This window comes from Serinus canaria, chromosome 25 (genome assembly GCF_022539315.1).
Source record: "Serinus canaria isolate serCan28SL12 chromosome 25, serCan2020, whole genome shotgun sequence".
Lineage (NCBI taxonomy): Eukaryota > Metazoa > Chordata > Aves > Passeriformes > Fringillidae > Serinus > Serinus canaria.
This window is the reverse complement of record NC_066338.1, coordinates 10518365-10544103: the sequence shown is the minus strand read 5'-3', so window position 1 is coordinate 10544103 and position 25739 is coordinate 10518365. Positions and strand designations below refer to the sequence as shown.

At 59.3% G+C, this 25739-nt stretch overlaps 2 protein-coding genes and 2 non-coding genes across 7 annotated transcripts; all 4 read left to right on the top strand.

Moving 5' to 3' along the window:
* The first annotated feature begins 323 nt into the window (after positions 1 to 323).
* Positions 324 to 17189, top strand: KANSL2 (KAT8 regulatory NSL complex subunit 2). Of its 4 annotated transcripts, none has more exons than XM_050984888.1 (10): positions 324 to 382; positions 1291 to 1548; positions 4636 to 4814; positions 7230 to 7344; positions 7928 to 8091; positions 9460 to 9626; positions 10548 to 10644; positions 13993 to 14246; positions 15943 to 16128; positions 16765 to 17189. In XM_050984888.1, the coding sequence occupies exons 2-10, from the start codon at positions 1298 to 1300 to the stop codon at positions 16879 to 16881; spliced, it is 1530 nt and encodes a 509-aa protein (XP_050840845.1). In that variant the 5' UTR covers positions 324 to 382; positions 1291 to 1297; the 3' UTR covers positions 16882 to 17189. The 4 variants fall into 4 exon arrangements, with proteins under 4 accessions (XP_050840845.1, XP_050840843.1, XP_050840844.1 ...); XM_050984886.1 differs by lacking the exon at positions 324 to 382 and adding an exon at positions 399 to 757; XM_050984887.1 differs by lacking the exon at positions 324 to 382 and adding an exon at positions 400 to 757 and having other exon boundaries at positions 16768 to 17189.
* LOC115484711 (small nucleolar RNA SNORA2/SNORA34 family) lies at positions 10708 to 10835 on the top strand. Its single transcript, XR_003945419.1, has one exon. It is a non-coding gene; the product is annotated as a small nucleolar RNA SNORA2/SNORA34 family (small nucleolar RNA).
* Positions 16579 to 16706, top strand: LOC115484712 (small nucleolar RNA SNORA2/SNORA34 family). Its single transcript, XR_003945420.1, has one exon. It is a non-coding gene; the product is annotated as a small nucleolar RNA SNORA2/SNORA34 family (small nucleolar RNA).
* Positions 17190 to 17608: 419 nt separating the features above from the next.
* On the top strand, positions 17609 to 25710 carry NCKAP5L (NCK associated protein 5 like). Its single transcript, XM_050984803.1, has 12 exons — positions 17609 to 17681; positions 20607 to 20648; positions 20750 to 20856; positions 21124 to 21192; positions 21297 to 21335; positions 21418 to 21537; positions 21625 to 21738; positions 22181 to 23922; positions 23996 to 24294; positions 24378 to 24662; positions 24790 to 24929; positions 25268 to 25710. The coding sequence occupies exons 3-12, from the start codon at positions 20755 to 20757 to the stop codon at positions 25502 to 25504; spliced, it is 3147 nt and encodes a 1048-aa protein (XP_050840760.1). The 5' UTR covers positions 17609 to 17681; positions 20607 to 20648; positions 20750 to 20754; the 3' UTR covers positions 25505 to 25710.
* The last annotated feature ends 29 nt before the right edge of the window (positions 25711 to 25739 follow it).

Below are 25739 nucleotides of genomic sequence, written 5' to 3'. Positions count from 1 at the left end.
CCCCGGTGTCCTGGCCCGGGACCCCCTCCACCGCGGTGTCCTGTCCGGGAACCCTGCTCCCGTGTCCTGGCTCGGGACCCCCCTCCGCCCTGGTGTCCTGGCCCGGAACCCTCTTCCCCCCGGTGTCCTACCCCGGGATCCGCCCCGTTCCCGTCCCGGGACCCCCGCCCCGCTCCCGCCGCACCCACGTGTCGCGTTCCCGCCGCGCCGTCCCCACGTGACCCTAGGAAGGCGTGGTCACTCTCTGCGTGAGTGACTGCGAGTGGAGCCAATCAAGCGCGAGAACGCCCCCGTGCTCGCCGCTGATTGGCGGGCGGGTGAGCCAGTGAGGAGGCGGGGCGGGCGCACGGCGCGGCAGCACGGAGGCCGCGGCGGCAGAGAGGTAAGATGGCGGCGGCGCCTCCTGCTCCCAATGGGGCCCGATGTGCCCCTCAGCGCGGTCCCCGAGTTCTTCTCCTGGGCTCCTCTGTCCTGCGCAGTCCAGAGGGCGGGTTTTCTCTCGCTCTCCGCTCCGGTAGCGCTTCCTGGGCGCCCCTCAGCGGTGCCCCTCACGCCCGCCGCCCGCGGACAAAATGGCGGCGCCTTGGCGGCGGGAGCGCGCATGCGCGGGAGCGCGGCGTCAGAGCACGTGCGCGGCGGGAGAGCGCCGGGACGGGCACCGGGAGAGAGGCTGGGATGGACCGGGATCGATCAGGATGGGCACCGGGAGAGAGGCTGGAATGGGCCAGGATAGATCAGAATGGGCACCGGGAGAGAGGCGGGGATAGATCAGGATGGGCACCGGGAGAGAGGCTGGGATGGACCGGGATATACCGGGATAGAGGCGGGGATAGATCAGGATGGGCACCGGCATAAACCCGGGGATAGACCGGGATGCACACTGGGGGTCACCGAGACAGAGGCGGGAATAGACCGGAATGAGCACCAGAAGAGACCGGGATAGAGCGTGGCTGAGGCAGGATGGGCAGCGGGGATGCCCCGGTATGGAGACGTGCACGAACACAGGCAGCGGGGCAGAACGAGTCACCGGGACACGTCGGGATAGAGGCAGCGATGGGCACTGGGAGCACCGAGGAGATGCTCTGGGGGTGCACTGGGAGAAGAGGATCCCCCCAAGATTCCTGCAGGGCTAAAAGCTCCCTCGAGCATTGTTGGGAGTTACCTCCATAGAAGCAGCCTCATCTTCTGCTGAAGGGGTCGGATTTCGATTCAAATTCTTTCCCGCTGCTACTTTTCATTGTATCAGCGTTTTATTCCACTCCCTTCCCTTGCTCTGCATCCCCCCTGCAGCGTCAGCATGAACAGGATCCGCATTCACGTGTTGCCGACGAGCCGGGGCCGCCTGACCCCGGTGCCGCGGCCTCAGGAGCCCCTGGCCTGCTCCTTCACCCCCCGCCCCTGCTCCCAGCCCCGCCTGGAAGGGCAGGAATTCTGCATCAAGCACATCCTTGAGGACAGGAATGCTCCCTTCAAACAGTGCAGCTACGTGTCCACAAAGAATGGGAAGCGTTGTCCCAATGCTGCTCCCAAACCTGAGAAGAAGGATGGGTGAGTGGCTTTTCCTCCTGGTTTTCCAGTTCCAAACTATGGAATTAAAACAGGCAGGGAGAGGTTTTTCTCTTTGTCTTCCCTGTTGAAGGAGTGGCTGGAGTTGTGTCAGGGGAGGTTTAGACTGGATTTTGGGAAAAGGTTTTTTTCCCCAGTTAAACACATGAGCAGTTCCTCAGGGCAGTGGTCTCATCCACAGCCCTGCCAGAGTGTTTCGATAATGCACCCAGGAGCATGGTGGGATTTTGGGATGTCCTGTTTAAGGCCAGGAGTTGGACTTGGTGATCCTTGTGGGTCCCTTTCAGGATTCTTCTCTTTCAGCTGCTGCATTTGGATTACCTCTGATAAGCATTTCCCTTTTTCCAAAATGTTTTTAAGCTGGAGAAAGATTCCATGGGGTTATGTGGGGACTGTGGGCTGTGCCCTGACCCAGCAGAAGGTGGCTGCAGTGCTCCAGGCCCTACACTGTGTGTGCAATCCCTCCCTCATCCCAGCACATCCTGTGCCAGGGGATAATCCCCAGAGCAGCCACTCAGATCCCTCTGGAGCTTTGGCCTGGTTGTGCTGTTGCTTCCCTTAGGCCTTTAAAATGCTCGAGGGGTGGGACAGTTAATGGATGACAGAGCACAGATTCCTGACAGGAGCATTGCTTCCAGGATTTACTGGGATGCGGACAGTGGTTGTTTCCACCCTGGTCCCTGTGCCATAAAATGTGGGGAAGGCAGAGTCCAGTGAGAACGTTTGGAAGCAGAAGAGCTGAAAAACTCACCCACCTCACTGGCTTTAACTGAAAGATCTTTTTGTTCTCTGCTGCTGGTGCCAGAGGTGATGTTCCCACAGTGGTGGGGGGGCTCTCAGCATTCCAGGCTGGACCTGCAGCCAGCTCCTTGTGAGGGATTCCAGGTGCCAGGGCTTTTTCCCTGCCCTGCTGCCCTGCTCAGGTGAAGCGCTGCATCCAGAGCTCAGGAAGCTTTTCCTGAGGCCCAGCTCAAGAAAAACATGGAGCAGTTGGAGTGAGTCCAGAGATGAGCAGAGGGATGGAGCTGCTCTCCTAGAAGGATAGGCTGAGAGAATTGGGATTGTTCTGGAGAAGAGAAGCTCAGAGGTGACCTAATTGTGGCCTTAAAGTGCCTGAAGGAGCTGCAGGAAAGATGGAGAGAATATTTACAAGGGGTGGAGTACCAGGACAAGAGGGAATGGCTTCCCACTGCCAGAGGGCAGGATTAGGTGGGATATTTGGAACAAATTTCTCCCTGTGAGGCTGGGGAGACCCTGGAATGGATTTCCCAGAGAAGCTGTGGCTGCTCCTCCATCCCTGGACGTGTCCAAGGCCAGGCTGGACAGGGCTCAGAGCCACCTGGGATAGTGGAAGGTGTTCCTGCTCATGGCAGGTGTGAAACTGGATAATCTTTGCATTCCTTCCCAATCCAAAGCGTCCTGGGATTCTGTGAAAATGCAGGAATGTGGAAGGTTTGGTTATTCCAATAGTTTGGGAGCTATTCTAGGCTTGATGGCTGCTCCTTTGGAATGGCTGTGCTCATTTAAATGCCTTTAGAGGCCTCTTAAAAAGAGGATTTTTTTTCCCCACCCCCATTTTCTCTGGCATGAGGAAAACATGAAGATTTTAATCCCCAGATTATTGTGGCATCGTGCATTTAAACCAACCCAGCTCAGAGCCTCAGGAGTGCATTGAGGCAAAAGCAGAGCAGCAGGATCCATGGGAGCTGCTGCTGTGAGGTGTCCCCTCGGTGTTTGGGTGCCCTGAGGTTGCTGAGCTCTGCTGTTGGAGGCAAACCTTGACTGTGCCTTGGTGTTTTGTAGCCACATTTCTCTTCATGGAGAAAAAGCAAGGTGCAATTCTTCCCAAGAATATTTTTGGGATGCACATTTTCTGAACCTCAGAGAAAGAAAAACACAATTCTTATCGTTTGCTGTGCCTGATTTTGTGCAAAAGTAGAATGCAATATGGAGTTTGTTTACCCAAAGTGATGGAGTTTTGTTTCCTTGGCCTGTCAGGGCCAGGGGTGTGTGTGTGTGTGTGTATGTGTGAAGGGTGTGTGTGTGGTGACAGTCACGAGTTTCAGAATGTTGTGTGCAGGGTTGAGTGCTTGGCAGATTCAGTTTAGATGTAATGTAATATAATATAAAATATTGTAGCATAGAATATTACAGTATACTATATGTAGTATACACTATATATGTATAATAGTATACTCTATATAGTATAACCCTATATATAATATATATAGCATAATTATAGTCTATAGCATAACCCTATACTATATACTGTATACCTATACTGTATACTGTATATAGCATAACCCTATCTATATAATATATAGTATAATATTTATAGTATATATATAGTGTATATAGTATATAGAATATATATAGAATAGAATATTATAGTATATGTCATATATAGTATATTATAGTATATGGTATAGTATAATATAGTATATACTATATACTATACTTTAATAGTATAGTATAATAAAGTAATTAATTAGCCTCCTGATCTTGATGGAGTTCTCTTCATTCCTCCTTCGTTTAGATGTAATGTAATATAGTATAGAATATTATAGAATACTATGTATAGTATATACTATATATATAGTATACTATATATAATATAACCCTATATATACAATATATAGTATAGATATATAGTGTATGTATAGTATATAGAATATATTTACTATAGAATAGTATAGTATATGTGTGCATATATACATTTTATATATACTGTCTATATGGTATATAGAATATTATAACATATGTATAGATATATATAGTATATATAGCATATAATATAGTATATTATAGTATAATATAGTATATGCTATACAATATTATTATAGTATAGTATAATTAATTAATTAGCCTTCTCATATCAATGGAGTGCTCATCATCACTCCTCCTCCATCATTCCCCATCATTCCTCCTCCTCAGCACAGCTGTAGTGTTTGGTGGTGGAGGAGGGATTCCAGCAGCAGGAGCTGGGGCAGGGGATGCTCAGATAAACTTTTTTTTCTTACCCAAATTCCTGAATTCCTGCACAGTGCTGAGCCCTGGTTTGTCCCACAGCACCTCGTTCTGCGCGGAGCATGCCCGGCGCAACGCGCTGGCAATGCAGGCTCAGGTGAAGAAATCCAACCCCGGGCCCGTGGGTGAGACCCTCCTGTGCCAGCTGAGCTCCTATGCCCGGGCAGAGCTGGGCAGCCAGAGCGCCGAGAGCAGCCGCAGTGAGGCCAGCCGCATCCTGGGTGAGCACCGAGCACCTTGCCTTGAGGTTTTAGCCTCTGCTTTTCAAATCCTGTGGGGGGTACCTGCTGTTGGTTTTTCTGGGTCTGCATTGAAGGCACTTAAACCAGTAATTCATGTTTGGACTCAAGTGTTTCTTATTTCTTATCAGTAAAACAGTCTCACTGCTGTGAGTTCTGCAGCAAGGCACAAAATGGCCAACAGTCTCTTGGTACAAGGTCTTTTAAGACTAAACTATCCAATGAAGAACTGACACCCAGATTATTTTCCCTTTTAACCAATAACTGATCTCAAAGAGCCCCAGTGGGGACTTTTCTGCCCGATTACAAAATGCCACCCACACCCATGGAGAAGAAGGAAGAAGCCCAGCATGACCCCCTGTGCCCTCCATCTTGCACACTAAAAATCCCAAACCTCAATTTTTCCCCCAGTGCCCTACACTGCTCTCTATAATCTGTTTCACACTTTTGTGAATTCTAATCTGGCTTGGAGTCTGGGAAGCTTTCTCCGTGAGTGGGGGTCAAAGTCAGTGCACCCCAGAGCACGCAGAGAAATATTCCCAGTGCCCTGGGTGTTCACAAAATCCTTTACTGCATTAGTGCATAACTCTAAACTCCATATTAGCTACTGTCTTCACTTTTTGGTCTGACAGAGCAATTCCTCTGGTGTTGGAATAAATCATGCAGGACTCCATTTTCTTCATGGTGGAAAAGGCCGAGTTTATTAAAAACCACACACTTTTATAGACAGCTACAATACAGGTGAACTCAATCAATTTCCCTCACACCACTGGCTAATTAGACACACCACCCTTCTTGCACCTCTTACAAGTAATTTACATATTCAAAACATCAGCTGCAAAGATTGTTCTAATTCTTTCTCTGAGCTTTCCCAGAATTTCCTAGGGCAATACCTGGGAAAGTTTATCTGGCTCTTTCTCTGACCAGACTTTCAGCAGCCACACTCTGGGCCTGAAATCCAGGGGCACCCTACAGCCTCAGACCCTGAAAAGCATTAAAAAAAAAGTTAATTGAGGGGGTGCAAACTGGGGGAATATGACTTTGTTACCTGAAGGTAATGAAGGTAATTAATTACTTCATTACCTGAAGGTAATTGTAGAATTAACCCCTGATAAATAAATGGACCAAACTTAGATCTGTCTGAAAAACTCATGGCCATCATCCATCTTGGGTGTAGCCTCTGAGAGGCTTTTCACTGCCCAAGATGAATCTGTTGAAGGCCTTTAATCAACACCCACTTTATTCTCTCAACATTGTCTAGCCTCTGTTCTAGGCAGCAACTCCTAAGGCAGTGCCAAGCTGCTCTGTTCCTGTGGGGGAGAGCCAGAAATATCCCTTCTTCAGTCCAGTGGGAAAAAGACCCCATGGTCTGGGAGTAAAAGCTGGGGTTTTGTAAAGCCTGGTGTGTCATGCTGCCAGACCCAGATCCTGCAGGTTTAGCATGGAAATAATACCACTGGAATTCCCTGGTTCCAGGGAGGGCTGAAGCATCATTCCCAGTGTGTTCTGGAATTCCCTGGTTCCAGGGAGGGCTGAAGCATCATTCCCAGTGTGTTCTGGAATTCCCTGGTTCCTGGGAGGGCTGAAGCATCATTCCCAGTGTGTTCTGGAATTCCCTGGTTCCTGGGAGGGCTGAAGCATCATTCCCAGTGTGTTCTGGAATTCCCTGGTTCCTGGGAGGTCTGAAGCATCATTCCCAGTGTGTTCTGGAATTCTCTGGTTCCAGGGAGGGCTGAAGCATCATTCCCAGTGTGTTCTGGAATTCCCTGGTTCCAGGGAGGGCTGAAGCATCATTCCCAGTGTGTTCTGGAATTCCCTGGTTCCAGGGAGGGCTGAAGCATCATTCCCAGTGTGTTCTGGAATTCCCTGGTTCCAGGGAGGGCTGAAGCATCATTCCCAGTGTGTTCTGGAATTCCCTGGTTCCAGGGAGGGCTGAAGCATCATTCCCAGTGTGTTCTGGAATTCCCTGGTTCCAGGGAGGGCTGAAGCATCATTCCCAGTGTGTTCTGGAATTCCCTGGTTCCAGGGAGGGCTGAAGCATCATTCCCAGTGTGTTCTGGAATTCCCTGGTTCCAGGGAGGGCTGAAGCATCATTCCCAGTGTGTTCTGGAATTCTCTGGTTCCAGGGAGGGCTGAAGCATCATTCCCAGTGTGTTCTGGAATTCTCTGGTTCCTGGGAGGGCTGAAGCATCATTCCCAGTGCGCTCTGGTTGTTCCAAACTGGGAGGTTTCGTGTAATTTCCTGCTCCATGTCCCTCACTCAGAGTTTTGGGGTGGAGAATTCCCTCTTGGCATGAGGCAGAGCCTGCTCAGCTCCATGGGGCCAAGCTCCAAGGTGTCCCTGGCCATCCTGGGATGTGGGACAGTGTCCTGTGACTCTGCTGCTGTGTCTTGCAGATGAGGACAGCTGGAGTGACTGTGAGCAGGACCCTGTCACCGTGGAGCAGACGTGGCGTGGGGACCCTGACAGTGAAGCTGACAGCATCGACAGCGACCAGGAGGATCCCCTCAAGTAGGTTGGGGGAGCAGTTAAATTTATATTTTTGGGGGCTTAGCCTGGAAGCCAGACTCTTCAGAAAAAACGCATGGGATCCCCAGACCCTTCAGGGATAAACCCTGAGGGACCCCCACACCCTTTGGGGGCTCATCTCAGGGGAACCCCCAGACTCTTCAGCAGAAAAAAACCCATGAAACCCCCACACCATTTGGGGGTTCATCCATGAGGGACCCCCAAATTCTTCAGCAAAAAACCCATGGGGATCTGGGATCCCCAGACCATTCAGGAATCAACCCTGAGGGACCCTCATACCCTTTTGGGGGTTCATCCCTGAAGGACCCTCAGATTCTTCAGCAAAAACAACCCATGCAATCTCCAATCCTTCAGGGATTAACCTTGAGGGGCCCCCACACCCTTTGGGGGCTTATCCTTGGGGGACCCCCAGACTCTTCAGCAGAAAAAACTCACAAGATTCCCAGACCCTTCAGGGATCAGCCCCAGACCCTTCAGGAATCAACCCTGAGGGGCCCCCACACCCTTTGGGGGGATCAGTCTCCAGGGTCCCCCCAAACAGGTCCTGTTTCCCTGGTTTTTCCAGGCATGCTGGAGTGTACACAGCTGAGGAGGTGGCTCTGATCATGAGGGAGAAGCTGATCCGCCTCCAGTCCCTCTACATCGACCAGTTCAAGCGGCTGCAGCACCTCCTGAAGGAGAAGAAACGCCGGTTCCTGCACAGCAGGAAGGGAGAGCACGAGGCCATCGGTGAGCCCAGACTTCCTGCCTGAGGGTGGGCACAGAAATCTGCTAAGAAAGGAGGGTTTGGGCCTTTCTAGAGGCTGATTTCAGAGCAGGGTAAGGGGAGGGTTCCACACTCAGTGTTTCGTTGAGGGGTTGGAGTGTGTCTGGAGATGGGGAAGTGGTTGGAGCACAAGGAGAAGGGTCTGGGGAGCTGGGAAGGGGCTGAGCCTGGAGAAAAGGGAGCTCAGGTGGGACCATCTCACTCTGTAATTCCCTGACAGGAGGGTGTGGCCAGGTGGGGGTCAGGATCTGCTCCCATGGAACATTGAGACAAGAGGAAATGGCCTCAAACTGTGCCAGGGGAGCTTTAGGGTGGGCATCAAGAGGATTTCTGTATGGAAAAGGTGGTCAGGCATTGAACCTGCCCAGGGAGGTGTTCAGTGAACAACTGGGCATTGCACTCGGTGCTCTGGTCTGGTTGGCAGGGTGGGGATCAGTCACAGGTTGGACTCTGATCCTGGAGAGCTCTTCCAGCCTGAGTGATTCCATGATTCTGTGCTGGTCCTGTGCCCAGAGATCCCTATCACTGCAGTTCCAAAGCTTGTGCATTTCTTTGCTCTTCAGAGCTTGCAGCATTGGCAGGAAATGAGCTATAATGTTAATTCTGAGACAAAAGTGCTTATTTTGTACTGGGATTTCCTGTTTTTTCCTTTTACGAACAAAAAATTTTCATCCATAAGGCCCTTGGTGTGTGGACAGGAGCTGGTTGCAGTAACACTAGTGCTGCTATACTGGCATATTCCTCCTTAGCAGCTTTCCCTCTGCCTCTTCTGGCATTGTCTCTGTGCAGTATATGCTCTTGAAAGAAGGAATTCCCAGTTCAACAGAGGCAAAACCGAGTTGTGTAACTGATCCCAAGTATTGCAGAGCAAAGGACTCTTTTTTCCAGCATCATCCTTTAATAGCTCATCCTGGAAAACGCCATAATTCAGCTGAGGCTCAAGTAAAAATAGCCAGGAGTTTGGTACATACCAATTTTGCAGAACTCTTTTAGCAAATGAGGCAGAGAAGAGCAGATCCTGAGCGTTGCCCTGTAATTACGCCAGGAATGCTGGCGGGAATCTTCCAGAACTCAGGACACAGGAGCAACCTGGAATTTGACAAGTTTCTATTCTGCTGCTGAAATCACAATGCACAGGAGTGGCTTGAATTATTTTTAAAGGAGGTTTTAAAAATACTCTGTGGGTTCCTGGTGTTTGAGGAAAGTTCAGGATAAATTTTGGGATGGAACCTGCACCGCCAGGCGTCACCCAAAGCTGAGCTTCTGCTTGGATGGAGCCCTCAAAGCCCAAAAAACCAGGCAGATTCCTGACTCTTCCTTTATTCCTGCAGGGAGCAGCCTCCTGACAGGGCCAGAGGGGCTGATGGCCAAGGAGAGGGAGAACCTGAAGAGGCTCAAGTGCCTGCGGCGCTACCGGCAGCGCTACGGGGTGGAGGCTCTGCTGCACCGGCAGCTCCGCGAGCGCAGGGTCCTGGCCACCGACGGCGCAGCCCAGCAGGTCCGTGGGGACATCCTGGAGGGGTCTCTCCTCTCCTGTCTTTCTGGGAGTGACCCCATGTAACACCCTTCCTGCAAGGCTGCTGCCCTGCTGGGTTTGGAGAAGCTCCTGGGGTTGTTGAGGTTTGTGGGAGCTTCTGGATCTGTGGTAGCTCCTGTGTCTGCAAGATCAATCAGGTCCGTGGGTGCTCCTGTCCTTCCTGCAAGGACAGCCCTAGCTGCCACCCCTCCTGGGTTTGGAGAAGCTCCTGGGGTTTAGTTGAGGTTTGTGGGAGCTTCTGGATCTGTGGTAGCTCCTGTGTCTGCAAGAGCTCTCAGGTCTGTGGTAGCTCTTGGTGTCCACACCTTGAATGCTGGGGTCAGTTTTGGGCTCCTCGCGGCAACAAAGACATTGAGGGTCAAGTCCAGAGAAGAGAATGGAGCTGGGAAAGGGGGCTGGAGCACAAGAAAGGTCTGAAAAAAAGGTCTCCTCATCCTGAGGAGATGAGGGAGCTGTTGGGGGCTCATCCTGGAGAAAAGAGGGCTCAGGGTATTTGGAGGCTTGAGGATTTTTGGGAGCTCTTGGGTCTGTGGGAGCTCCTGGGTCTGAGTGAGCCCATTCCAGTGCCTGAAAGAGGCTTAATGAAAAAAAAGGGAGAGAGAGTTCTAAATAGACAGTGACAGGACAAGATTAAATGGTTTTAAACTAAGAAATGAGAGGTTTAGATGGGATATTGAGAACAAATTCCTCCCTGTGAGGGTGGGGAGGCCCTGGAATGGATTTCCTGGAGCAGCTCTGGCTGCCCCATCCCTGGAAGTGCCCAAGGCCAGTTCAGATGTGGCTTAGAGCAGCATGGGACAGTGGAAGGTGTCTTTGCCTATGGGAACAGGAGCTTTAGGAGCTTTAAGGTCTCTCCCAACCCAAACCATTCCATGATTTCAGGCTCACACCACCCGCTCCAGCCAGCGCTGCTTGGCTTTTGTCGATGATGTCCGGTGCTCCAACCCGTCCCTGCCGCTGACCCGGCACTGCCTCACACGTATCCTTTGATCCCACCCTCTCCCTGAGTGTTTACCCCTGGCTGTGCCTCCTTTCTCCCTCCCTGGCCCTGAATCAAGGCCCTCGGTTTGCTGTAGCCGTTGGTTTCAAGCAGGAGCCCAGAGGAAATGTCTCCCTGTCTGTTGGTGCTCCCATCCCATGGAACAGCCAATTCGTGTGGGAGCAACAAAGGGCAGGGCAGGGCTGGTCCCAGGGCCGCTCCTGCCGTGGTCTCCTGGGTCCAGAGCATCCAAACACAGAAGGCATTTCACTTGGAAACAGAGAACCCAGGCAGGCCTGAGCTGGGAGATGTGCATGGATCCCCTCCAGGAATGGGGATTCCACCACCTCCTTGAGCAGCTCTTCCAATGTCTGACCACCCTTTCCATGGAAAAAATTCCTCCTGGTGAATTCAGAAATTCCTCAACATCCCCTGACAAATCTTGAGGCTCTTCCCTCTTGTCTTGTTCCTTGGGAGCAGAGCCTACCCCTCACCTGAGGACACACACACCAGAGTATGCCCTTGGGGATTTTTGGGAGGATGTGGAGGGGTAATTCGAGCCTCTTCGGAGCTGCTGTGGCCCAGCTCAGTCTCTGTGACCTTTCAAAAGGTTCTCATGTGTGTGTGAACAGCCTTGAGCTGTTCCACTTCCCAAATCGGCCTCAGCTATTGGAGAGCTGGCTCTGAAAGTTCCACTGGGATCCCCCAGCTCAGGGATGTCCCCCAGTATGGGATCAAGGATCCCACCACCTCAGGGATCACCCCCAATATGGGATCAGGGATTCCCCAGCTCAGGGGTGACCTCCAATATGGGATCATGGATCCCCTCAGGTCAGGGATCACCCCAAAATATGAGATCATGGATTCCCCAGCTCAGGGATAACCCCCATTATGGGATCAAGGATTCCCCAATATGGGATCAAGGATCCCCCAGCTCAGGGATGACCCCCAGTATGGGATCAAGGATTCCCCAGCTCAGGGATGACCCCCAGTATGGGATCAAGGCTCTCCCAGCTCAGGGATCACCCCCAATATGGGGTCCATGACCCCAGCATTGCTCTGGGTGCATCTGCTCCATCCATTCTTGTGTGAGTGGGTGGATGTGTCCAGATTTGGGACAGGATGGAGCTGCAGGAGGAGCAGTGGGGTGAGTCAGAACAAATTCTGGCACTGAGTCCCAGGGCTGGGTGAGGAGGAGCCTCTGGATCTGTGGGAGATCTTGGGTTCATGGGAGGTGCTGGATTTGTGTGAGCTTCTGGGGTTACCAGAGTTCCTGGGTCTGTGGGAACTCTGGGTTTGTGGGAATTGCTGGGTTTGTGGGAGCTCCTGAGTCTGCAGGAGCTCCTGAGTTTTTGGGAGCTCTTGGGTCTTGAGGAGCTCTCAAATTTCTTGGGAAATTCCGGATTTTTGAGAGCCCTTGGGTTTTTTTTTTCCCTTGGAGTTCTCCTACTCCCCCAGCCCCGCGCAGGGAGCAGGAGCTGGAAGCTGCCTTTGTTTCTCTCTGACCACCACAGACCTCAAAATAAAGCCAGGAGAAATCCCATAAAACAGCCAGAGAAGCTGCTGTTGGCAGCTGGTGCTCCCGGGAGGGAGGGAAGAGCTGGGTCTGGCGGGAGCTCTCAGCTGACTCTCAGTGACACAAACAAGCTTTTCCTCGGGCAGCCGATAACATCTGATAACATCTGTGGCTTTTCTGGAGCTTCTCGGGCTCTGTTTGCTTCCAGGAGCTGGATTGTTTGTGGCAGGGCACTAAAGGGATGGGGGAAGGCTGGGAGGTTCCAGATGGAGCCTGGGATTTTTGTCATTTTGGCAATCTGTGCTTTTGGCTACCAGTAAAGTCAGTGCTGGAGCTGGGAGTTGCTCCAGGAGATGAAAATCTGCTTTCCCCACCCCATGCTCCGTCACCACATCTTCCCTTGGTTGTCCCAGGTCCTTCTCTCTTGGGCTGGGCTCTGACTTTGCTGCCAGCCCAGATTCTGGTTCCCCGTGGCCTGCCAGGAAGTGGATTCCTGAGAAATCCTTGGAGTAGGGAGGAGAGGAGGGAGGGGTGAATCTCAAACTTAGACAGCTTAAGAAACTGCCTTAAAGTTGGTGTCTTTTCCCAGTTTTATGTGGATTTGGGGGGTTTTCCCCCTTCCTACCCTGGTGTGTGTGAGGAAATTGCAGTTGGGATGATCCTGGTTGGAAGGGGATGGAAGAGGAGAAAGATGGGAGGAAGAGTAGGAAGGGGTTGGAAGAAAAGGATGGGGATCAGAAGAGGAGAAAGGGATGGAAGAAGAGGAAGGGATGGAAGAAAAGGTTGGAAGAAGTGAAGGTTGAAAAGGAGGAAGGGGTGGGAAGAAGAGAAAGATTAAAAGAGGAGGAAAAGGAGGAGTGGAGTCAGAAGAGGATGGAGTTGGAAGAGGAAGATGGGATCAGAATAGGGCTTAGAAGAAGAGGATAGGTGTGGGAAGAGGAGGAGAGGGTTGGAAAGTGATGGGTTCAGAGCAGGCTGGGCTTTGATCTGTAGCTCCTTTGCCTCTGGATTGCTCTGCAAGTGTGATGCAATTGAAGCAGAGTTTCTGTGGGATTAAAGGCAGGAAATCCCATTTACACCTCTGGCAAGAACAGGTTTTCCACTGGGAAGGAAAATGCAGTGGGAGGATAGAAATACCATAACTCAAATCCTGGCTGTGGAAAAGGCATTGTGTGTGCTGGGATCTCCCTGCCTGTGGGGCTGGAGCTGATCATTTTCCATGGATGTCTGCAAACAAAAGTTAATCCCGTGCCTTTGTGACATCCAGCTGAGAATCTGAGTGGTTTCCAGGGATCCAGCCACATCTCCCAGCCCCCACGGCAGGGCTGTGGCTCTTGTCCCAGTTTTCCATCATGGAAATAATGTCACCCACATCCCTGGGCAGTTGGGGTGCAGCTCTGGCCTCTGGGTTCCTGATCTGGGAGAAATGGGGGTGGGTTTAACACCATCTGTGGGGAAATTGGGAGCATTTATCAGCATTTATCCCTCTGGATCCCCCAATATGGGATCAAGGATCCCCCAGCTCAGGGGTGACCTCCAATATGGGATCAAGGATTCCCCAGCTCAGGGGTGACCCCAGTATGGGATCAAGGATCCCCCAGCTCGGGGATGACCCCCAGTATGGGATCAAGGATCTCCCAGCTCAGGGGTGACCTCCAATATGGGATCAAGGATCTCCCAGCTCAGGGGTGACCTCCAATATGGGATCAAGGATCCTCCAGCTCAGGGATGATCCCCAGTATGGGATCAAGGATCCCCCAGCTCAGGGATGATCCCCAGTATTGCAGTCTCTGGCTGTACCTCTGCTGCTTTCCTTGACCTCCTCTTCCCAGATATCTGCCAGGATACAAACCAGACACTTTTCAAGCCGTGCCAAGGCTCTGAGGAAGTTCCCTGCAACAAACCCGTGCCCGTGAGCCTGTCTGAGGAGCCCTGCTGCCCCCTGCACCTCCGGCTGCCCCCCCAGATGTACATCCCAGAGCAGGTCCTGGCTGTTCCCCAGGAGCTGGGGGCAGCCCCCACGGATCTGTACCTGAGCGCAGCCGAGCTGCAGCCCACGGAGAGTTTGCCCCTGGAATTCAGCGATGTAAGTGGCAAAGCTGCCCCTCTGCCCCCTCCTGAGAGCCCACCTGGCATGCTGCACCCAGCTCTGGGGTTCTCAGCACAGGAGGAGCTGCTGGAGTGAGGCCAAGGGCTGGAACAGCTCCCCAGCCTGGAGAGGAGAAGGATCCAGGGACACCTTAGAGCCCCTTCCAGTGCCTGCAGAGAGCTGGAGAGGGATTTGGACAAAGGATGGAGTGCCAGGACAAGGGGCAATGGTTTCCAGTTCCAGAGGCAGGCTTAGATGGGATATTGGGAAGGAATTCCTGTGAAGGTGAGGAGGCCCTGGCAGAGGGTGCCCAGAGAAGCCCCTGGATCCCTGGAAGTGTCCAAGACCAGGTTGGACAGGGCTTGGAGCCACCTGGGATAGTGGAAGCTGTCCCTGTCCATGGATGATCTTTGCATTCTAAATGCATCCTGAGAGTCTAAAAATGCAGGAATGTGAAAGGTTTGGGAGCTATTCCAGGGTTGGTGGCTGCTCTTTGGAATGGCTGTGCTCTTTAAGAGCAGGGCCTCTTAAAAAGAGGATTTTTTTTCCCCACCCCCATTTTCTCTGGCATGAGGAAAACATGAAGATTTTAATCCCCAGATTATTGTGGCATCGTGCATTTAAACCAACCCAGCTCAGAGCCTCAGGAGTGCATTGAGGCAAAAGCAGAGCAGCAGGATCCATGGGAGCTGCTGCTGTGAGGTGTCCCCTCGGTGTTTGGGTGCCCTGAGGTTGCTGAGCTCTGCTGTTGGAGGCAAACCTTGCATTTCCTTTGGAGTTTGGCAATGGAGGAGGGAATTCCTCCAGCAGGGTCAGGCTGGGGGAGGGCTCAGATCAGATCCCAGCCCCTTTCTGTGCAAACAGGAGGTGGATTTTTTGGGTTAGGAAGGAAAAGCAGGATGGTTTTCCCTCATCGTGTCCTTTGAGAGGGTTCTGAGCTCCCTCTGGAGCGGTGCAGATTCATGGAAGCTGCTGGGGGCATCTGTGTTGTGTCTCACGTCGTGCCAGGCTGGGGAGGTGCCACTGGTGAGTCACGGGAATGTCACCCTCGTGTCAAACCCCCTCTGGAGCCAAAACAAATCCCAGCCCCTCCCCATGTCAGGGAGGGCAGATGGAGCAGTGCTCAGAGCCTGTCCATCCCCATCTGTGCTGTCAGGGCCAACAGAGGAGGTGTGACATCCTAGGAGAGGGTGGGGATGTTCCAGGTGTCCCCTGGAGGGTGTGTGACATCCTGGAAATCAGGGATGGCTCTGGGGGTCCCCAAGAATGTGTGTGACCGCCTGGAGAGCAGGGGTGGCTCTGGGGGTCCCCAGGAATGTGTGTGACATCCTGAAGATCAGGGGTGGCTCTGGGGGTTCCCTGGAATGTGTGTGACATCCTGGAGAGCTGGGACTGCTCTGGGGGTCCCCAGAAGGGTGTGACTGGACCCTTTCAAAGCCATTCCAGGTGCTGGGGGACACACTTGGCTTCAGGTGCTGTGTCCCTCACCTTGTCCTCAGCAGTGCCAGCCGGTATCATGGCATTCCAGGAGGAGGAGGAGGAAGGGGGTTCATGGGGGGTGTTCCTGGCTGGGGGGCCCCCCGTCATGGTTCCCAGTCCTCCTCCTCCTCCCTGCCTTTCTCCTCCCTTTCCTGCTGCTTCAGAGCCTCCTCAGCCCCCTCCTGATGATCCACTCCACTGTTTTCCCTGCCAGGACCTGGACGTGGTGGGTGATGGGATGCAGTGCCCCCCATCCCCTCTGCTCTTTGACCCTTCTGTGACCCTCGACCCATCCCTGAGGGACATGGCCGAGGCTCCCATCGACATCCTGGCCCTGGAGGAGCCAGACAGGGGCAGCTCCTCCACCCCTCTCATCCCTCCAGCCGAGGTGCCTGCCCAGGTATGGCCCGGTGGGATTGATCCCCCCCTGGGATGGGTTTTTCTTCCTCCCACCAGGCCTGGGGGCTCCTCTCCCTCACAGCAGCTCCAGAGCCTGGGTGTGCCCATGGTCTGGATGGCATTAGGGGTGCCAGGGTGGTGGTGGCAGCCCCCGAGCAGGCTCTGTGGGTGGCTCAGTGCCACCCTTGTCCTGGAGATGTCTGGGATGCTGGGGATGTCTGGCCTGCTGTTGGAACCTCTTAATCCCAGTTGGGGTTTTTAGGGGAGTTGTTTCCCAGCCCAGGGGTTCTCCTTTCTTCCTTGGGAGTCTTAATTTTCTCTGGGACGACTGAAATTTGTTCCTGTCATCCTGGCTGGAGCTTGGGGCTTTTTGGGGTGTCCCCACAGGGACAGGTGATGTCACCCACTCTCCTGTCGTGGCTCCAGGTTTTTGGGTGGGGGGGCCACAGCCCAGGCTCTGACTGAAGACCCCCAGTTTGCTGTAGCTGTTGGTTTCAAGCAGGAGCCCAGAGGAAAAATCTCCCGGTCTGTTGGTGCTCCCACCCTGTGGAGTGACCAATTCGTGTGGGAGTGACACTGCCCCACGCTGTGTCCCAGCACGGCCAACACCCCATCCCATGTCCCTGTGCTGTCCCAGCAGAGTCACCTCCCGTTCCAGCCCCGGGAGGAGCAGCAGCCCCAGGGAACGGCCTCGTCCAGCCCGGCCCGGGGAGCGGCGGCCAACGGGAGCCTGGAGCCAGGGGCCGTGGGCTGAGCCCGGCAGCACCGGGGTCTCCACACCCGGGGGACCCTCACCGTGGGACCTGGGGGGACTGGAGAGCTGCTCCAGTGCCAGGATGAGCTGCAGCTCCAGCTCTGCTGATTCCTGCAGCCACAGAAACCCCGGGATGGGGCTCCAGAGCCTCCCATCCTCCGCGTAGCCACAGAAGGCTGGGGAGGGAAATCACCAGATTCTGGGGGTCTCTGCCACGCCCTAGGGCGGGGATGTGGCCCTGTGGTGTTTTGGGGGGACAGAGGTTCCGTCCTGCGGTTCCCCCCACAATAAAGTGATGGAGGCGGGTGCTCAGTGTCCCTGTGTGGTGTGGATGAGCCCGGGATTGGGGGGTGCCTTGGGGGGCTGGGTGTCCCCAGGGAGGGGAGGACCCTGCTGCTGCCAGACCCCGGCTGCTGCTACCGGGGGGGCTCTTTGGGGTCACCCTTGGTTTCGGCTCGGCTGCCGTGGCGGGGGGAACACGCTCGGGGGGGCCTCCGTGGGGTGCGGGGCAGGCCGGTGCCATCCCGGGGCTGCCGCCATCGAGGGCTCGGTACCGATTCCCGCCGGGAGGAAGGAGGGGCGGGGGTACCGGCTCCGTTTCGGGCGGTTCCGGGGATCACGGGAAGGGGGGATTCGGGAGGGGGGGATGCCCGGGGCGCGGATTGGCGGCGGCGGGGGCGCAGGGCGGGGCCGGCCCGGTGGAGCCATGACGTCACCGCCGCCGCCGGTCCCGCCCCGGTCCCGGTCCCAGCCCCGGCCATGCCGTCCCGGCCCCGGCCCTGGCCCCGCCGTAGCCCCCGGTGAGTCCGGTCGCTCCGCGGCGGGGGGACCGGGGGGGTCGGGCCGCTCCTCGGGGCCACCGGAGGCGGGGGGGCATCCGTGGCCTCCGGGCACCGGATCGTGCCGCGGGAGGGTGGGGGTTGAGCCCGGGGGAGCGGCGGGGGTGGCCCGCTCGGTGGTGTTCCGCATGTCCCCGGTGCATCCCCGTTGTGTCCTCGGCTCTCCCCGCTGTCCCCGGTGCATCCTGGGGTGTCCCCGCTGTCCCCAGAGCATCCCGGCTGTCTCTGAGGTGTCCCCACTGCGTCCTGGCTGTCCCTGGGGTGTCCCCATTGCACCCCGACTGTCCCTGAGGTGTCCCCATTGCACCCCGGCTGTCCCTGGAGTGTCCCCAGTGTCCCCATTGCACCCCGGCTGTCTCTGAGGTGTCCCTACTGCCTCCTGACTGTCCCTGAGGTGTCACCAGTGTCCCCAGTGCATCCCGACTGTCCCTGGGGTGTCCCCCGTGTCCCCATTGCCTCCTGACTGTCCCTGGGGTGTCCCCAGTGTCCCCATTGCACCCCGGCTGTCCCTGGGGTGTCCCCAGTGTCCCCATTGCATCCTGACTGTCCCTGGGGTGTCCCCAGTGTCCCCATTGCACCCCGGCTGTCCCTGGGGTGTCCCCAGTGTCCCCATTGCATCCTGATTGTCCCTGAGGTGTCCCCAGTGTCCCCACTGCCTCCTGACTGTCCCTGGGGTGTCCCCAGTGTCCCCACTGCATCCCGGCTGTCCCTGAGGTGTCCCCAGTGTCCCCAGTGCATCCTGACTGTCCCTGGGGTGTCCCCAGTTTCCCCACTGCATCCCGATTGTCCCTGGGGTGTCCCTCACTGTCTTTCATCCTACCTGCCTGTCCCCAGTGTCCCCAGTACACACCAGCTGTCTCCTGTGTGTGTCTCTGTTGTCCCCACCACATCCTGACTGTTCCATCCAGTGTCCCCACCGCATCCCTGGCTGTCCCTGCGTGTCCCTGGCGAGTCCCAGCTGTCCTCCATGTGTCCCTGCACCCCGAGGCCATTTCTCTAGCACATCCCACTTGTCCCCAGTGTATCCCGGCTGTCCCCGGGGTGTCCTTGCTGTCCCTGGTACATCCTGGCAGTCCCTGGACTGTCCCCAGTGGGTCCTGGCTGCCCCTAGAACAGCTCAGTGGGGTTGGGGACACTCGGGGCTGTCACCCCTGTCCCTGGGCTCGGCATGGGGACTCTGGTGTGGGGCAGGCCAGGGCCAGCCCGTCACAGCCACGCTGGCACGTCCTGGGCTGCGGTTTGGGCACGTGCCGTGTCCCCACGCCGTGTCCCCACGAGGCAGAGGGGACAGAGTCACTGGGGGGTGCTGGGGAGGGGACACGGGCTCCGGGTGGCCCTGCTTGTGCCGGAGCCGTGTCCCCCTCCCCACAGGGACCCTGGCGCTGCCCCCGCGGGGCCTCGCGCTGGGGGAGGGGATGGCCTCGCTGTCCATCTGTCGGGGCCCCCCCGGCTGCACCCGCCGGGGCTTGGGGGGGCCGCGGGCTGCTCTTCCCCTCCAGACAGAGCCTCACTTCCCCCCGTGACGCAGCCGGAGCCGCCGGCCCCGGGGCCGCTTCCTGCTCGGGGGGCAGGCGAGGGGCCCACGGGCACCTCAAGGACAATGGGAACCACAGGGACCCGCGTGGGTTCGCCCCACGGGCTGCAGGGGACGGGGACAGCACGTGCGAAGTCAGGCCGTGCCCCCCAGACCTTGCCCTTGTCCCTCCATCACTCCCAGACCCTCTTGTTGTCCCCTGCATCCCCGCCAAACCCTCCTCTTGTCCCCTCCGGTCTCCCTCGTCCTGCCGAGCCCCCCTCTCCCTGCCCCTGTGCCGTGGGGTCCGGGTGAACCGGGGACGCGTGGCCCCGTGTGAACCCCAAAACCCCAAACGTCACCCTCGAGGGGCGGGGGGTGGAGGCCACGGCCGGGGCTCCCGGCTCGGCTCCGCGCCCGCAGCCCCGGGGGGCTCCCCGAGGGGTCCCGGGGCTCCGGGCTCTCCCTCCAGAGGGTGCGGGATGCCCAGTGGGGATCCCTCCGTGCTCTGCCCCGTCCCTCCGGCGGTGCCCGGTGCCGCGGGGGGATTCCCGGTGCTTCCCCTCCCGGGATGATTCCCGGTGTGCCCGTGCCGTCGCTCCCGGGGGCCTCAGCTCCGGTTCCCCGGGGCTGGCGCTGGCGGAGCCGCGCACCGGGGGAGGCGGTGGCTCCATCGCGGCTCCTCCCCGGCCGCGGCGGGAAGGCGGAGCCGCCGCCGCCGCCTCCCAACAATAGCGCGGCCGGGCCGGGCCGGGATGGAAACGCCGCCGTCGCCGGGACCGGCCCCAGGGCCGCTCTGAGCCGCGACCGGCGGCGCCACCGGGAGCCCCGGGCGTGAGTACGGGCCGGGGCCGGGGCTCTGCGGAGGGACGCAGTGGCACCGGCGGCGGGGGAAGCCCGGGGTGGAGCGGGGGGTGTGCGGCACTGGGGGGGGGCCCGTCTGAACGCCGGGGGTCCTGTGCACCGGAGCTGTGCATCCCGGTGCTCCGGGGCCGGGGTCAGCTCCGCGGGTTCTGCGTATCCCGGTAGCCCGGAGGTGCTGCACATCCCGGTGCCCCGGGGCTTGTGCCGATTCCGGTCCCGGTGGTTGCTGCACATCCTCGTGACCCTGTGCCGGTGGCGGTCCCGGTCCTTGGGGCACAGCGGTGCCCCGGGGCTGATGCTGGTCCCAGTCTCAGTGGTGCTGCACATCCCGGTGCCCCAGGGCTGGTCCCGGTCACGGTCCCGGGCGTGCTGTGCATCCCGGGGCCGATCAGCTTCCCCCGTAGCACCGGGAAGGAAGGGGGCAGCAGGAGGGGTCCCTGCGGGAGGGAGGGGTCAGGACTCGACCCTGGAGGCTCCATCCTCCTCCTCAGCCCAGTTCTCCCTGGCAGGTGACACCGCACAGGTTCGGGGCTGGGGACATCCGGAGCCAGGTAAGAGAGGGCCGAGCTGTGCAGGGCCTGGAGGTGCCTCAGGCCAGGTGCCACCGGCCGGGGGCCAGCAGGGAGCCCGTGGTGATTCGTGTCCCCCGCAGCAGCGATGTCGGAGAGCGTGGCCGAGGCGCCGGGAGCCGGGAGCCCCGCGGCGCTGGGAGAGGAGGGCACCAGCCATGAGCTGCTGCAGCGCCTGCGGGAGCTGGAGGTAGGCAGGGATGGCACCACCAGGACATGGCACTACTGGGCAGCCGTGGTCACAGAGCAGGCAGTGCCAAAAGCCAGCTGTGGCCGGTGCCACGGAGCATGGACACCGTGGTGATGGGTTGCACTTCCTAGTTTTTCATGGCCCTCCTGGGGCAGCACCATCCTGCTGTGTGTGACACCAGGAGACAGAGGGTCTGCTCGGTGCCAGGGCGATGTCCCCTGAGCTGTGCCCTGAGCTGTGCCCTGAGCTGTCCTTGCTCTGTTCTAGGCAGAGAACTCAGCCCTGGCCCAGGCCAATGAGAACCAGCGGGAGACGTATGAGCGCTGCCTGGACGAGGTACTGGAGAGCTCCCACCCACGGAGGGCACCTGTGCCCACCTGTGTGCTGGGCAGGAGACTGTGTGCGCACTGTGCCCCAGCCCAGACCTCCCTTCTCCCCAGGTTGCTAACCACGTGGTGCAGGCACTGCTCAACCAAAAGGTGAGTGTCGGGAGGGTGTCAGAGGGCTGGGAGGATGCTGAGGGGTTCCAGGGTCCTGGCTGACCCCCCACACCCCGGCCAGGACCTGCGTGAGGAGTGCATCAAGCTGAAGAAACGCGTCTTCGAGCTGGAGCGGCAGAACCAGGTGCTGAGTGACCTGTTCCAGCAGAAGCTGCAGCTCTCCACTGGGTCCCTCCCTCAGGTGTGCCTGGGGCTGCATTGGGGCTGGGGGGGCTGGCATGGGGCAGAGCCCCCCCAAAGCTTAGCCCAGCACCTCTCTGCTCTCCAGCTGCCGCTGCACCCGGTGCCAGTGCCCCCGGATGTCCCAGTGACCCCCCCGCCAGGCTCTGCTGAGCAAGAGCCCCCCCTGCTGCTCCCTGGCCTCTGTCTGTCCCTGCCTGAGGTGGGTACCAGTGTTCCCAACCCCTTTCCGTCCCAGTGTCCCCCTGTCTGGACAGTGTCACCCCCTTCCCCACTGTCTTTTCCCAGTGTGTGGTATCACCAGGCCTGTGACACGAGGCTTCCCAGACCCACGGAGTCCTGTCCTATTCCCCTCCCTGGATTTGTGGTGTTCCCATCCATGTGCCTATGGCACTTTCAACAGGGTCCCTGTCCCTGTGGTCCCTGTGGTGTCACCTCTCCAGGTCCATGGTGTCCACCTCCCCAAGCCCCTCCATCTGTGGTGCCTCTGGCTCCAAAGCCCATTGCCCCAGATGTCCCTGTCCCCATTATGTCCACATCCCAAAGCCTCTTGTGTCCTTCTCTGTGTTTCCAGAGTGTCCCCCTCTGGTACCAGGGGGCTCAGTGCCAGGTGCTCACAGGGTGATGGAACCCTGTCCCCACAGGTGCTTCCACCAGTGCCATCGGGCAGCCCTGGGCTCAGCCCCGGTGCCCCGCCCCTGGATGCCCTGTCCCCATTCTTCAAAAAGAAAGCCCAAATCCTGGAGGTGCTGCGCAAGCTGGAGGAGACAGACCCTCTGTTGGGACCCCCCCCCGCCTCCCCCGGCTCCCCCGAGCCCTGCGCAGCCCTGGCTTGGCCCCCCTGCCCGCTGCGGGGGCCAGGGGCTGCGGGGGGCTGGCGGGGCACCGAGGGCAGCCCCTGCTCCTCTCCCGAGGAAGGGGGGCCGCCGCGGGGGGCTCTGCTCAGCGCCTTGGCCGAGCGGCTGCTGAGAGGTGAGGGGGGGGGCTGCTGCCGGCGCAACGGGGAAGCCCCCGGGGGCCCCCCTCGGCAGCGGCGCGGGGAGCACCCCGCTTTCCTGGGACTCTACACTCCGGGTGAGGAGAGCCCCGAGGGGGGCTTCACCCCGCTCTCACCTGGCGGGGTCCCCAACCCCCTGCCCTCCCCCACCAAGGTGCTCAAACTGCCGCCCCCCCCCGCGGGGCTGCGCCTCAGCCCCCAGCTCGCCCACCCCTCCAAGATCCCCTGTCGCGGTGCCCACCCCGAGGCCTCACCGGTGCTCAGCCGCCGCCCATCCCCCGATGCCGCCCCAGACCCCGGCTCCACCGAGCCCCAGGCCTTCCCCCACCCCCGCACCTTCGAGGTGGTCGAGCAGCCCCCCGTGCCCCCCGTGTCCCCGGCACCCGCGGTCGGCGGGGAGCGGGCGGCCGCTTCCCCCCCTAGCTCTCGCCGTGGCACGGGGGCCTCGGCCCCCTGCCGCCGCCCTGGCAAGAAGCCCCCCGAGCCGGGCTACCTGCCCTTCAAGGAGCGCCTGGCAGCCCTGGGCAAGCTGCGGGGGGCTGAGGGCCGCGAACCGCCCGGCCCGGGGCGGCCCGAACGGGGCCATGGGGCCGAGCTACGCCCCCCGGCCCGGGGGGGTTTGGGGGGCAGCCTGAAGCACCCCGAGCCAGCGCACGGCGCGGAGCCCCTGGCCCGCTGCTACTCTTCCGGCTCCATGGGCGACCCCGGCAAGGCGGGGGGCAAGGGCCGCCCCGGCACCGGCCGGACACCCTCCCGGACCCCCCCCACGCCCCCCGCCAAAACCTCCCGCAGCCCCCACGGCAGCCCCACCAAGCTGCCCACCAAGGCAGGCAAAGCCGGGGCACAGCGGGGCGAGGAGCCCGCGGGCGCCAAGGCGGGCGGGGGTCCCCACAAAACCCCCGCGGACCCCGCGGAGCCCACGGGGCCGGCGCCGAGCGCCGCGGGGCACTCGGCCATCGAGGAGAAGGTGATGAAGGGCATCGAGGAGAACGTGCTGCGGCTGCAGGGGCAGGAGCGGGCGCCGGGCGCCGAGGCCAAGGGCAAGGCAGCCGGGCTGGCGAGCTGGTTCGGGCTGCGGCGCAGCAAACTGCCCGCGCTGAGCCGGAGAGGGGACGGCGGGCGCGGGCGCGAGTGGGCTGGGACCCCCGCACCCCTTCGCCGAGAGGTCAAGCTGGCCGCCCGCAAGCTGGAAGCCGAGAGTCTCAACATCTCGAAGCTGATGGAGAAGGCGGAGGATCTGCGGAAAGCGCTGCGGGAGGAGCACGCGTTCCTGCAGGGACTGGCGCTGGAGAAGGGGCGTCCCCGTGGGCCCCCGCGAGGCCCCGGCCCCCTCCCTGTCATGTACCAGGAGGTGACGGCCGAGACCTTCATGCAGCAGCTGCTGGACAGGTGAGCTCCCACCTGGGTCTCCTCGGGGTGGGGGTGAGGGTGGGGTGTCCCCCTGATCGCAGCCTCCCCCCAGGGTGGACGGGAAGGACGTCCCCTACGAGACCCGCCTGGAGCACAAGCGGGAGCTTTGTGACCTCCGGAGGGTCCCCCCCGACGCCAAAGAACCCCGGCTCTGCCGCCCGCCCCGCAACGGCATCGTGGGACACCTGCGGGAGCCCTCGGACAAGGTGAGGACCCCGCAGGCCTCCGCTCCGGGGGGACCCCGCAGCCCTTCAGCCTCTGCATCCCCGCAGGTGCCCGACGTGGGGCTCCGGGATGAGCTGCCGTCCGACGAGAGCCTGTCCGAGTCGGGGACTGGGCAGCATTTCGCCGGTGAGGGGGTGATGGGGAGCTTCGGGCGGAGAGGGGGCCCCACAGTGGGCTCCCCGGCACTGATCCCTCCCCTTGTGCCGCAGCCTGCGGGTCTCTGACGCGGACACTGGACAGCGGAATCGGGACCTTCCCGCCCCCCGACTACGGGGGGGTCCCCGCCAAGAACACCCCCAAACCGCGGGGCCGCCCCGAGCCGCTGCCCGGAGCCGTGCCGGCCGCCGTCACCAAAGTGCCGCGCAAGGCCCGGACGCTGGAGCGGGAGGTGCCCAGCGCCGAAGAGCTTCTGGTACCGGGAAAACACCGGAGCGCTCCGGGCTGCCGCCTCCCTGCCCCCCCCAGCTCGCACGGGCACCGCGCCGCACCCCAAGGTGGGCGTCCCCCCCCACACTGTGCAGGGTGTGCGCCCACCCCCGTTAAGGTGCAGGGGGGCTCACGGGGGGGAGATGGGGGGCGTGGGGGCCCCGCAGGTCAGCGCTGCCCCCGTTGTTCCCGCAGACACCGGGGATGACGCCAGGAAGCCGCGGCGTGTCCAGCAGAGCAAGAACTGGACCTTCCCCAACGCCAAAGCCTGCGGCGCTGCTGACCCCTTCGTGTGCCCCCCCGGCGGGCTGGAGGGGCTGCATCGGCCTGTGCAGGTAAGGGTAGGTTATGGGACCCTGGAGTACCCCAAAACCTTGGAGTGGAGTCCCCAAAACTCCAGAGTAAGGACACTGAAACTCTGGAGCAGGACCCCAAAACCTCGGCAGAGGGACCCCAGACCCTCCTGCCCATGCTGTGGGGATGAAGCCACGGGGAGAGGACGTGGGGGGAACCGTCCCCAGAGTTCTGTGATCATTTGCCACATGTGGCCCGCAGGGGGGGAGGATTTAAAGTGGCCCTGGGGGGGTAAGAGGTTCCCCAGCACGGGGGAGTGATAGATGTGGCTGTCTGCCACAGGCAGCCCCCCATGCCCACGCTGTCCCTCCCTCCCCAGGCCCCCGTGTGCAGCCCCGCGGGGCATCGAGGGGCATCCCCGGAGGCTCCCCCACCTCTGCCCCCCGCCCTGAGCACTAGCAGCAGCCGGACCCCCAGCGCCTCAGACGTGGGGGACGAGGGCAGCACGGAGGCACGGTCCCGGGACGGGGGGCACGGCCCCGCCGGGCTGGAACACTCCGAGTCCCTCAGCGATTCGCTCTACGACAGCCTCTCCTCCTGCGGCAGCCAGGGCTGAGCCGCCCCGGCCCCGCTCCCGCGTCTTCCAGCCCGTCCCCGCTGCTCCCCGCTCCTGCTCTGAGGGTGCTGCCCGGGCCGGGAGTGTCCGGTGTCTGTCGCTCCCTCTCCCGGCTCTCTCCGATGGTGCTATGGCCCTGTACAGCCCCCGCCGATGGGTTTTTAACTCAATAAAGCCACCCCTCCCCAGCCCGGGTTATTTATACACGTGGTGGTGGTGCAGCCCTTGTGTCCCC

Excerpts from the sequence above, each read along its gene's own strand:
- KANSL2 (XM_050984886.1), top strand. The coding sequence starts at position 573 with ATGGCGGCGCCTTGGCGGCGGGAGCGCGCATGCGCGGGAGCGCGGCGT. Across the intron at positions 7,345-7,927 it reads GACCAGGAGGATCCCCTCAA|GCATGCTGGAGTGTACACAG; the intron begins GTAGGTTGGGGG and ends TGGTTTTTCCAG. Across the intron at positions 16,129-16,764 it reads CAGCCGAGGTGCCTGCCCAG|CAGAGTCACCTCCCGTTCCA; the intron begins GTATGGCCCGGT and ends GTGCTGTCCCAG.
- NCKAP5L (XM_050984803.1), top strand. The coding sequence starts at position 20,755 with ATGTCGGAGAGCGTGGCCGAGGCGCCGGGAGCCGGGAGCCCCGCGGCG. Across the intron at positions 21,336-21,417 it reads AGGCACTGCTCAACCAAAAG|GACCTGCGTGAGGAGTGCAT; the intron begins GTGAGTGTCGGG and ends CACCCCGGCCAG. Across the intron at positions 24,930-25,267 it reads GGCTGCATCGGCCTGTGCAG|GCCCCCGTGTGCAGCCCCGC; the intron begins GTAAGGGTAGGT and ends CTCCCTCCCCAG.